Source organism: Ahaetulla prasina, chromosome 1 (genome assembly GCF_028640845.1).
Source record: "Ahaetulla prasina isolate Xishuangbanna chromosome 1, ASM2864084v1, whole genome shotgun sequence".
NCBI classification, from domain to species: domain Eukaryota; kingdom Metazoa; phylum Chordata; class Lepidosauria; order Squamata; family Colubridae; genus Ahaetulla; species Ahaetulla prasina.
Window position 1 is genome coordinate 175,456,736 of NC_080539.1, and position 13,004 is coordinate 175,469,739.

General features: G+C 36.6%; 1 protein-coding gene across 5 annotated transcripts in view; it reads right to left on the reverse strand.

Annotated features, from left to right (window-relative positions):
* The window catches only part of MEIS1 (Meis homeobox 1), a 203,553-nt gene that overhangs the window by 5,745 nt on the left and 184,804 nt on the right, over nucleotides 1–13,004 (reverse strand). For all 5 annotated transcript variants that reach the window (XM_058182239.1, XM_058182230.1, XM_058182245.1 and 2 more), the window contains one exon: nucleotides 1,439–1,497. In XM_058182239.1, the coding sequence (XP_058038222.1) occupies nucleotides 1,439–1,497 (59 nt within the window). The remainder of the gene's footprint in view (nucleotides 1–1,438; nucleotides 1,498–13,004) is intronic.

The window sequence follows — 13,004 nt, forward strand, 5'->3', positions numbered from 1 at the left end:
GGTCAAAAATGATCCCTTCCCCCATTTCAATGAAGATATTTATTGCTTGGGACTATCTCTCTGCCATAAATGGAGATGGCTGGGGAAAGCAGCTCATATTTTGGAAGAATATTAGACAATAAATAAAAATTCCAGAGCTGCTGGTGGGGATGGGGGTGGGGGGGGGAGGAGGGCTAGCAGTTAAAAAACAACCCTACCACTGCTTTAAGCAGAAGCAGAGTTGCAATAAGCAACCTGTGGTTTTTCTTACTGAGAATGGCAATGGCTTTCTCTATGGACCATTCTCTCAATGAGAAATACCATGGGCTGCTGAAGAAGCAGCAGTTCCTTTTTCATTTCCTTTACGTATCTATTAGGCTGGGCTCCTTGGAAAATAGAACGATAAATTTATCCCAATGCCATAGCGCATGAAAAGATTTTAGGAATGTTTTCATCAAGTCCACAAATGCTGAAGAATTCCGGGGTGAATAATATGACCCCACTCTGCGTAGATGTTTATAGTTTAAATCATCAGACTTTGAAATGCATGCAGAGACCATGGCATGGCACTACTAGCTCCAGTGCTCCTCTTAAGGTTTTGCTTCAGTCACTACAGGGCATTTTATGAGTCTTGTAGATTGACCAGGAAGATGTACAAATACTTAACCAATGTTTAAATAATCTTTAAGAGTAGATAATCTTGGCTAGTCTTGCTGGTGTTTCATCCCTGAAAATAATCACCATGCAAATAATGCCTGGAAGATAACATTCTTGTATTTGGCAATAACATGGAAAAATAAACATGTAGAATATCCAGAAAGAATTAAAGCCTTGCTATTTTGAATCTTGATAGAAGTCAGTGTGATGATTATAAGGTTCATACAAATCAAAATACAGATACCCCAGAGTGAAGGATAAGAGGAAGATACAGATGCAAAAACCTTCAGCCACTTAAAAAAATCTGCATAATGTGAATTTTAAGATTCTAACAGAACATTAAAAGCTAGATAAGCTGCCTTTCTTTATTAAAGCACATGTAGCTCTACCTTAACTGAATGTCTTTGAACTTTACTGAATTCCACAAGCGCCATGACCCTTTGCCCTTTGGACAGGTAATAAAGTTTACAGCAATTCCACATCTAGCCATGCACCAGGGAGTGTCATAATAGCAGGAATAGCTGGGAAGATATATTTTTTTAAAAAGTAACAATAATGTATGTTTGGTACTAAGATTCAGTAAGCAACTAGGTAGTTTATGGCTGACAGGATAAGTTTACCTCCAAAATATGCTCAATTGTACTAAATCCACTAACTTTGAAACAAATCGTGGTGGACTTTGTTTTGTCAGCCATTCTCTGCATTATTTCCCAATTATTTACCAAGAAGAGATCTCCTGGTGAATGGCTTGTGAATGTTTTCTGTCAGCAAGACAGGGCTACAGTTAATATTGAGAACTTGCCTGCTCGGTTGGACTGGTCTATCATGGGTTGAACTATCCTTCTTCTAGCATTAATAAACCTGGAACAAGAAAAGAGAGTGAACTGTTATTTTTTTTTTTAAAGCCCCCTACGTTGTACTCAGCACTTGGAAGATGGTTGGTATATGTTCCCTGGGAGTTAATTTTAGTGTACATTCAAATCCTGCAAAACTCGTAACCTCTCTGATGACCTCTGAAAATGCAAGTTTGGATTGTGAGTTGATTTATGCTGGCCTCCCTTTGCCACAGTTGGACACTTTTATTTCATCTTTTCATGGGGGAGTTAGCAGAATTTTCAGGAAACAAGATCAGTTTAATTCTTTTCAATTCAGATTATGCTGGAGGAGGGGGGGAAACTGGCTGAGAAAAAGATGCCAATCCATAAAAAGCATTCATTCCCTTTCCCACTCACACTTAAAGTAATTAGCAATATTTTTCTAGTAAATTCTCTCCCCCCCCCTCATTATTTTAACAAAACCTTCCTTGCTTCTCCCAATCATAATGTTGTTGTAATGGTTTTATTAAGATAATGAACTGTAATGGTAGTAGTTCACCATCAAATAAGAACATGTCTGGAGTTTTATCTCCAGCAGGTCACGCTGCTTTGGACAACATAGTAATCCATTTCTTCTATACAGTATTTCTTCTATACTGTATAGACTGCATAGAGTGTATCATAGCTACACAGTGATGGAACTTTTTTCCTCCTGCTAAGTCTGAACATTTAAAACAATCAATTTATTAAACTTTAATTAGTGTATCACAGAACGAGACTGGGTTGAGGCAACAAGTGAGCCGGTTCAGAAAAAGCATAGTTAAAATTTGTCATTTGAACTTATATTCTAATGAACCCTAACCTTCATTCACTCTGGAACTATTATGAAAAAAAGAGATTATTACAGTACAAAGTAGTAGTAGTTAATTAGAGCTAACTGAACTTAATCGTGTATTATACATATTTATTCAGAAGTAATTTCCTCTACATTTAATGACTTTATTTATAGAAATGCAAATAACTATTGTCCTAATAACGTAAATGTAAAGTCCAAATTAAAGGACATCCTTTCATGAGTATCCATGATACTAGTATTTCATACTAATTTTCTTCATTTTCATACAAATACCACTGAATATTAACACAGCAGAAAGGATTTCTGGAGAGTCTATCTTATCTTAAATCTTATCTTAGTTCATCCTTTGTTGCCTGGTTGAAATATGACACTCTCTTCAAGAATGAAAAATAAAATGTTAGAATGGAAATAAAAAAAAATCACAAAAGTTTCAGCTTTTGTTGTTGGCTATTTCATGTCTATTTAAAGGCTCTGAACTTTGTTTAGTCCTTTTATCCCCACTACTGTGACCTGATTTTAAATAACATTCCTGCTTGATATTCCCAATCCACAAACCAGCCATTGCCATCTAGCTTTAAACAGAGGGGGAGGAAAACAACAACAATGAGGCTTGAATTTTAAGTTTCCGCTTCTTTCCACACAATACTGAACAGGCTAGAATCTCGAACACCAATCCCATCCACAACACTTTTGAAGAATGTTGCTTTTATGGTACCAAACTATCCTATCTTCACTGTTTCACTGAAATTAAGAATGAATTTTTAATTAGGCTTTATTTATTTATTGTTAATTATTTATCCAGTAATATTTCCGTATGCCATTTGTCTAATTTGTTCCCGCTATGTTTGCAAATATGATAGCTCATGCTGCTACCCCAGACATAAAGGTTACACCAACAAAACTCTGCTGTGAACTTCCATTCCTTTTTAGATAAAAGCGAACATGTAAATTCTTAGGTCAAATCATTGGATAGCTTATTTGTATTAAGCACAAATATCAAAGCAAAAGGTTTCCCATATTTCTTCTCTCATTAGAAAAACCACAAAATAAACAATTAAAACTATTTTTCTCTTCAGTAAGTTATCATATATTACCCCTAATTTGAAAACTGTCAGAAAATGATTTCCATGCAAATTTTCAAAGGAAAATTACAAAGCAGTTGTTTTTTCCCCCCATTTATCATGAAGTACTATCATACAATTGATTTTTCCACCATAGGTACCATTATCTATAGAAGGCAATTTTAATTTCCAGGCATAGAAAACATCAGGTGTGCTATTAACAGGAATGTATGTTTATGCTTGTCAGCTTCCTGAGGATCTCATTGAGTCAAGTAGCTTAGTTGATACACTTAGTTGATCCCCTCAGACAGAAATCTGTAAAATAGCATTCTCCAAACTGGTGCTCTTTAAACATGTTAGATACTGACTCATACTATTCAGACTTTTAGATTTTAGATTTTTTTATAGATGAGTCAAGGTTGTGAACCAGTGGTGGGTTTCCCCCGGTTTGGAGTGGTTCACAAGAACCGGTAGTAAAACCAGTGGGAGGCTCCGCCCACTGACCCGGACGTCATCAGGAAGCTTCTGCGCATGTGCAGAAGCGCACACATGTCCTTATTGTGAACCGGTAATAAAGGTAAGTAGAACCCACTTCTGCTGTGAACATATCTAATACTCCTTCTTCCTCCAATTTGCAACAACCCAGTAAGTAAGGAGAGTTGAGCTGAAAGAATGACTGATCCAATGTCACCCAGCCAGCTTTCATAGTTAAGGCAAGACTAAAACTCACAGTCTCCGGGTTTCTAGCCTGGTATTTAACTACTGGATCTAAATGAACCTCTCCTATTTCACCAGTTTCAATAAGCTTGTATTTCCCACCCCCCATAGTCTTATGCAAACATCTTTTAACTGTGCCTCAGGGACAGGGATACAGTAAAGAACTTGCTTTACCTCTTGAAAGGCAGCACTTACCTATATCTGATTAGCAGCCATGGTGTGTGTGTGTAGTGCAAAAGCAAACAGTGTCACAATAATTGTGGCTACAAAGCTGGAAATTGTATAAACTCCCACATTTATGTTAAGGATGGGTATGCTGATTGGGTGGTATGCCTATTAGCTTTAACAGTCCAATTCCCCATCAGAACAGGGGACTGATTTGATATACCTTTTCAGGCTGGGTCTTCTCTGCTGGGAAAGGCTTCCCATTTGTGGCAGTTGGGAGTCTGATTTTAAGCAATCCTAGATTGATAAGGTCTCCTGCTGGAGATAAGTTGCACGTGCTTGCGAGCCTCAGGCTTATGGGGTACTGTTTTATCAGTTTAAAGAGGTCGCCTGATTTGCCTCCAGACCAACAACATCCACAAGCCAATATGGGAAGCAATGGGTAGAAACTAACCAAGGAGAGAAGCAACTTAGAACTAAGGAGACATTTCCTGACAGAACAATTAATCAGTGGAACAACTTGCCTCCAGAAGTTGTGAATGCTCCAACACTGGAAGTTTTTAAGAAGATGTTGGATAACCATCTGTCTGAGGTGGTGTAGGGTTTCCTACCTAAGCAGGAGGTTGGACTAGAAGACCTCCAAGGTCCCTTCCAACTCTGTTATTCTGTAATATTGTTTAGAATCCATTTGGAATACAGTAATTCTCCTAAAAATATACAAGTGGGAAACATTGTATCATAAATAGATTCAAGTTTGTTCTCCATGAAATCTTCTATTGGAAGCAATTTACGAGACCACTTTTTCCAAGAAGAAAAGATCCTAACATCTGTGTTCTGGGACAACAGTGAAGCAATAGACAAGAGGGAACTATGAGCTTAGGCAACATTACAACACTTATTTCATTAAATAATAGAATAATGGTAACAGTAAAACTAATGATAGTACAACAATTAGATAAAAAGTTTTGGATACTCATCCAAAACAAGGAATATTTATCTATTCTTAATGAGAAGCATTTATGGAGCCAGCAGAGACTAAAATGCTTGCTTAAGAAAATTTAGAAGACTTAAAAAAAATGCTTCTCAGCTCTTTTTTATGAAGATCTATTTTATTGTACTATATGTTAAAGCTGTCAGCAACAAGGCTGTCCCCTGGGGGTGGGGCAGGGAAGGGGGAAATTTCAGGTTGAAACCTTCAAGTGACAAAATTTCATTTTAATACCTTTTTTAATTTAACATTTCCACTCTGTGATCCTGGACAAGATACAAGCTGAAACATACAAGCCATGGCCCTTGGTTCTTTAAATAACATTTCCCACAAAGGCTTAACAGTTGACTTTCTCCTATGTATTTTGTGTTTAATAACTATTCTGAAAAATAGCCCAAATGTTAGGGTGCTTTCAGAAGAAAGAACATTTTCCTTCTAGCCAAAGTAATAAAATGACATTCTTGCTCCTCCCCCTAGAAGTCAAATAGAGGTCAGCTCCCAATCCTTGATTCTGTTTAAATAAGCTGGTCCAGCTGTTTGTTTCCAAAATACCCTTTAACCTTCTGTTCCGTCCTCTCTGCTTTTCTAACAGAACTCTTTATTCTGCATCATAGTCAATTCCAAACACGTATACATTTAAAAAGTATATTCATTAAAGCCTTTCACAATGTCTTAAGTGTGTATCTTAGAAAGCCTATATTTTTAGTTCCTCACAGTTTTAATTAAGCAAAATGTCCTTGATAAAGGGAAATATATATCTTTTTTTCTCTCTAGATGCACGTGGTTTAAGTCTCCAGAAATCTGTCTCTGGGAGCTCAACAATTATTTGAATTTCAGTATCTTCAGATCTCACTAAAACTTCAAACTTGCCACTAAACTGTTATCTACAAGTTGACATTTTAACTTAAGGGTCCCAAGCCTTAGCAATTGCTATGTAATACCATCCTCTTTCCAAGTAATAGTTTCATTACCCTTCAACTCATTTAGAATTTAAACTGTTTCAATTTTTTAAAAAATATAAAAGCCTTGTCTTGGAAATAGTGTAAAAGCTGTATATATTCACAATATGTATTGTCACAAATGTATATCCATGTTTATTTGTACACACAGACTTTGGTTAACAATATTGTATCCGTGTATGCATTTTTTCTCAAGCCAACAGCTCTCAAACACTTGAACTATAAAGCAGAGTTGAAAGTATAATGATTTTAGAAAAGATTATATTTTACATCAGTCTGCCCAAAATGACAATTTTGCATCTAAAGTACTCCATTATACAGTAGCAGGGAAGCAAAAATGAATTAGGAGGAATGAAATATTTAACAATTTTCCCTACCTGCAGATAATAGCTGGTATTCTTCCTTTTCTGAACAAGAAATATTAAACTGAATTATGCTGGTCTATGGCTGTAATAAAGATTTGATTTGAATATTAAACTGACCCATCTTCCCCTTACAGAATACCATGATGTGATGTGCTCTTATAATGTTCGCTCAGTCCTCAGTCCTCTCCCTCCTCCATTATTATTAAATCAAATTTGCTCATTCTAATTTGAGTATCTCTGTAGTTAAAAAAAAACACCACCCTGTCTCTGGGTCACATGACAACTTTTAGATTGAGACCCAGTGATGCAGCAACCTAATTTTGAACTTTGATCTTCTGCTTCATTATCATGTACAAGTTTTGTTTCTTCTAAATTAGAGACTGCACATCTAGCAATAACAAAGAAGTTGGCGGTTCTCTTTGTGGCCTGAATCTGACTGAAGAATTACCACCAGTGTAGTAATATTTTCATAGGGTCAAAAAACACTACTTTGGCTTAACTAGGATGCCTTCTTAATACACATCTGCTCTTTTCCTATATTAATATAGTCTTTATTTTTCCTTTAATTTATTATTCTGGATCTATCTGCATTGCTGGTTGAAATGAAAAATCACAGTCATTCATACTTCTGCTGACTAATCAAAACAAGTACTTCCCTTGCGATCAGTGTCTGTGAAGTCACCTTTGTTTAATAATCTTTAAGAGGTTTGAGTTATAATCTCTCTCTCTCTCCCCCCGCCCCAAAGCTTGGCTTTTAAAATGCATATTGCTTTTGAAGTAAGTTTACACAACATATCGGGATGTGGTGGCTCAGTGGCTAAAACGCTGAGCTTGTTGATTGAAAGGTCGGCAGTTCAGCGGTTCAAATCCCTAGTGCCGCATAATGGGGTGAGCTCCCGCTACTTGTCCCAGCTTCTGCCAACCTAGCAGTTCGAAAGCACGTAAAAAATGCAGGTAGAAAAATAGAGACCACCTTTGGTGGGAAGGTAACAGCATTCCTTACACCTTTGGCATTGAGTCATGCCAGCCACATGACCATGGAGACGTCTTCGTACAGTGCTGGCTCTTTAGCTTTGAAACGGAGATGAGCACCGCCCCCTAGAGTCGGGAATGACTAGCACATATGTGTGAGGAGAACCTTTTACACAACATATGGTACTTTCTGGAACTTAAGTCACAAACTGTTTTGTTAGGAAATCCACATGGAAAGCAGAAAAGGGGCTGAATTTAAGCTTTGCACATTTACTTCCCAAGCTTTGTAAAGCAACATAAGCATTCATATGGATAGGAAAGTATCAACTAATCAAATACATGCTATCATTCAGCATCCTTATAATTAGGTACCCTTTAGTATACTTATTTTTATATTTACAACTTCAAAAAAATCCACCTTTATTCTTGTACTTTTAATTGCTATTGCCTCCAAACTTGAAATTCAGCATTTTTTAAAAAGTGTATTCCTTTTGGTGTACTAATTTACTTATGTTTAACAAAAAACACAACATTAAAATAATGTTTACGTTTAAAATTTAAAAATAGTCTTCTTTGTAAAGTATTACTTATTTTGCAGAAGCAATGAACAGATGTTTACTTTTCAATTCTACATACTACCCTGTAAGAAAAACTAGATCACTATAGTTATCTTTATTCAATATGGTTAGTATCTTGCTAGATATAATCACAACATCCTAAAACGAGAACCTAATGTTAAAAGAATTCTAAAAACAACCATTAAAAGTTTTGTTTTAATCTTCAATTCCACTACTGAGCTGATTGTAATCTGCAACTTCCATTCATTAGCCATCTATGCTTTCAATTCATCTCTTATTTGTAAAATTATGTTCTTAATCTATTCCAAAGAAAGTTGACTCAATGTAAAGTTAAACCTTATGAAGTCGTGGCTGGCAATTTTTCTTGGTTTCAATTCATTGGAAGTAAATGCAATTCAGGACTTGAAATGCAAGTACATCATTTAAAAACAATAGAAGGTAAGGCAAGAAAAAATATATTATTTTCTTAGGAACCATTCAAGAAATGTAATAGAGGCATTTATTTAATTGACAGCAAGTTTATCTATCAGTTTAACAGTGGTCCCCATCCCATCTTTTCTAGCAATATTGGAATATTTGTACATACATTCCAGTACATTCAACTGGTAGGCAAAGTTTGTGTTAAAATTTAAGTATAAACTACAAGTAGTGCAAAATACAAAGCTTGGGATGAAAAACCAATGAATCATTTGACAATTTGTTGCAAAGCACTAATTAAAGTAGTGTTTTTCTGTTGAGTTTTTAAAAATAATTTCTGACTTTAAAGCAGGGTTCTCCAACCCCAGGCCACAGCTTGTTCTCAACCGGGCTGTGGGTGAGTGTGTGCACAGCTCCACTTGCACACACAAGTGGCGGGTGCACGCACAGCTCCATTCGTGCAAGCTTTGTCAATATGTGACTTTTGAACACTTCAGAAAACTTTCCTTATCATGCAGTTTCCCCAAATGCACAGCTCACACTCTGGAGAACTATGCAGAAGGGTGGAGGGCACCATTATTTGTATCAGACCAGGGGGGAAATAGAGATGGTTGTGTAGATACATTTGTCAATAGTAATTATTGTTAGCTGACACTCCTACATAGATGAGCAAAGGCTTAACACTCACACAGAATTACAATAACATCAGCATTACACAGTCTTCTTATAATTATTTTCTCTGTGGAGCTGAACAATGTATTGGGTCATCTGCTTCCCAAATCTGTATCAGTGAAACAAGTATAATCATTTTTAAGAAATCACTAGTCAACAGAGAACAGAAATAAAAGAATCCTACATGGGTAAATAGGACACGGGGTCATCTCTGAAAGAAAATATTCCAATAAATGACGTTCCACATTCTTCAGACAAAAATAAATCAGGATAATTAGGCTTTATTTCAAATGCTGCTCTAACTAAAAGAAATGAAACACTTTCAATATTAAAAATGGTGGAGGCTAAAAAAGTGGAACGCAATAATAATGTACATGTATTAACCCTAGGAATGCTTTCCCTGATATCATTCTAGTGACTTTCATAGTCCTGCCCAAAGTAATCAACTGAACGCAAATAAACTAAAATGTATAGAGCAGGTTTTCTCAATCATTGTAACTTTTAAAACGTGTGGAATTCTGGGAGTTGAAATCCACATATTTTAAAGTCACTAAGTGCTGAGAAACACTGTGTAGAGATGCACAAATAAACCCCATTCCCAACATCCCAGTATAAGGATTTTTCTGTACGTTGTTTTTTTTGTTTTTTGTTTTGTTTACATTTATACCCCGCCCTTCTCCGAAGACTCAGGGCGGCTTACAGTGTATAAGGCAATAGTCTCATTCTATTTGTATATTTTTACAAAGTCAACTTATTGCCCCCCCCAACAATCTGGGTCCTCATTTTACCTACCTTATAAAGGATGGAAGGCTGAGTCAACCTTGGGCCGGGCTTGAACCTGCAGTAATTGCAGGCTTTGTGTTCTTAATAACAGGCCTTACCAGCCTGAGCTATCCGGCCCCATTTTTGCTCTGCTAAATGTACAAAATGTACAAAAAGCTAGCAAGCAGCCTGTATGTAAGTTTATTATGGGAACCCTGCATGTACATTCTTCACTCCTACAACACTTTTATCCTGTAGCAATTCAAGCAATTTATGGATGTACCGTAATTGGCCACTTAATATCTAGTAAAAGGTAAGGATTTCCCCTGTCCAATCATGTCTGACTCTAGGGGGCATTGCTCATTTTTATTTGTTAGCCAAGGGAACCAGCATTGTCTGAAGAAGGGGCCTCTGTGGCTCAGACTGCTAAGACAGTCTGTTATTAACACAGCTGCTTGCAATTACTGCAGGTTCTAGTCCCACAGGCCCAAGGTTGACTCAGCCTTCCATCCTTTATAAGGTAGGTAAAATGAGGACCCAGATTGTTGGGGGCAATAAAGTTGACTTTGTATATAAATATACAAATAGGATGAAGACTTAACATTGTAAGCCGCCCTGAGTCTTCGGAGAAGGGCGGGATATAAATGCAAATAAAAAAAAAAAAGATGCTTCCATGGTCATGTGGCCGGCATGACTATATGCCAAGATGCATGGAACACTGCTACTTTCCCACCAAAGTGGTACCTATTAATCTACTTGCATTTGCATGCTTTCTAGGTGGGCAGGAAATATCTAGTATGGTAGGTTTTCAAAACAATTTTAGGGTAGAGATTTTTACTATAGAAACTACATATATTTGTGGATGCAGATGAGGTTATAGGAATACCTGTCTGCTTATTAATTAATTATACCTTGGTCTTTGATTAATATGTATGTGTATCTTTTGAAAGCGGGCATCAGAATTTCATTTTTCAAATATGTGCCTGAGTGTTCACAGAAAAAGTGACAATAAAAGTTATCTTTATTGGCATCTATTTCAATTCTTGTGGCTTGTGAAATACACAAGATATTTCTGGAGGTCAGGCCAAATACCTGTTCTTCAAATCTTCCAACTGAGTCTATGCAATGATTAGTGCTTCTTTAAATAATGGAACTGTATAATAGTGTATAATCTAGATAGTGGTATATAATGAGGTTTTAGAAAAGGCAGTCTAGTTATAATTAATTCCTTCTGGGGGAAATGTGCTAAAAGTATGATGGCAATGAAACAAGTGAACTTGGAAGAAGACTGGCGATTAAGGCAACTAATTCTATATTCGAGTTTGAAACTAGATTGAAATTAATCCATCTAGTCAAATATAGAACTAGTTGCCTTAATTGCCAAGTTTGGTGACATTATTTTTTGAAAGAGGCATGGATGGAGTTTGTTGGTCTTTGTTTTGGGGACCCAACTGATTCTATTCTTTTTATGTGCTTTCCAAAGCCTACATAAAACTGCTTGGTGAACACTCAGATGGGTAATAATATATTATAGCAATAGCACTTAGACTTATATATCACTTCACAGTGCTTTACAGACCTCTCTAAGTGGTTTACAGAGTCAGCATATTGCCCCCAACAATATGGGTCCTCATTTTTCCCACTTCGGAAGGATGGAAGGCTGAGTCAACCTTGAGCTGGTGAGATTCGAACTGCCAAATTGCAGGCAGCCAGCAGAAGTAGCCTGCAGTACTGCATTTTAACCACTGTGCCACCACGGCTCAGTATTATGGTTACAACATTATGCTGATGATATCTAATTCTATTTCTCCTTTACAACTGAATTATAAGAAATATGTGCAGGCGGCTTAAGAATTGCTCAGAGACAGTTATGGACTGAAAAGGGGGCAACAAGTTGAAATTGAATTCAGATAAATTAGGGTTATTATGGATGAGTGACTTCCAGAAATTATAACTTAAGTTTCAATATGAAAAAGTGTTAATACTGAGACATGCTTATCCTATATTTAATATTGCATTCTCTGCACTGAAGAAGCTTCATGGATGAGAAGCTAAATGTCTTCAAGGAAAAACAAAGTCCAGTTGCCTTTTGAAAAAGTATCTTTGAGATAACTGTGACTTGGATGACTGATAATCTTCATAGACATTGCATTCTACCTATGTTGTATTCTACCAATGTTGTTCAACCAATTAGACTGCATAGTAAGGAAGCTCCCTTTGCTGATAAGAAACTAAGCCCAATAGTAAATGGTATGCCTAAGGCTAACATTTTAAGCTTGAACTACAATCTATCTTGATCCATGCTTAAGCCTCTTAGTTACATTAATAAACACTGTGGTTATTATTGTACTTGCAGATGCAGTCCAAGCCTGTTCTAAGCAACCATACAATATAATTTACTACAACACCTTGTAAATGTAAGTTACCTTTATCATGCCGTTGCATAAGCCCCCTTGTTTATGAAATATGAACACCTTAAATCTCAGAGATACTTTATAAATAACTATGAAAGCACAGGATGGCTTTTCGCCATCAGCTTTTTCTCACATGCTGCTTTGATAAAAGGAAAACCCACATTCTGGGGAGCTCTTTCTCTTAAGGAAAGAGGAGATGGGAAACTAATTAGAAAGGCCACTTCGCTTTACTAATCAGAATCCACAAATAGCACAAGAGAGAGTGTCAATGTGACTGCAAAAAACCCCACAAACCCCTCCATTACTTCCTGCAAGTATATTTTCATTTACCTTCTATCAGGCGAAATCTAAAAATTTTCCCTATGGTTCTGTGGGCGTGGATTAATTGGTGGGTGTGGCTTGGTGGTCAGATGACTGGGTGGGCGTGGCCAATAACAATAAATAATAAAAATAATAAAGTATACAAAACAATAAGTGGTATCAAAAACCAACTTTCACACTTTATACACACACAACACAACACAACACAACACAACTGACTAACTCACAATGTAAAAGCAGCTGCACTTCACCCAAAATGGCCCTTGCAACAAGCAGGAACCTCACACAGCCACAAAAAGCTCAAAA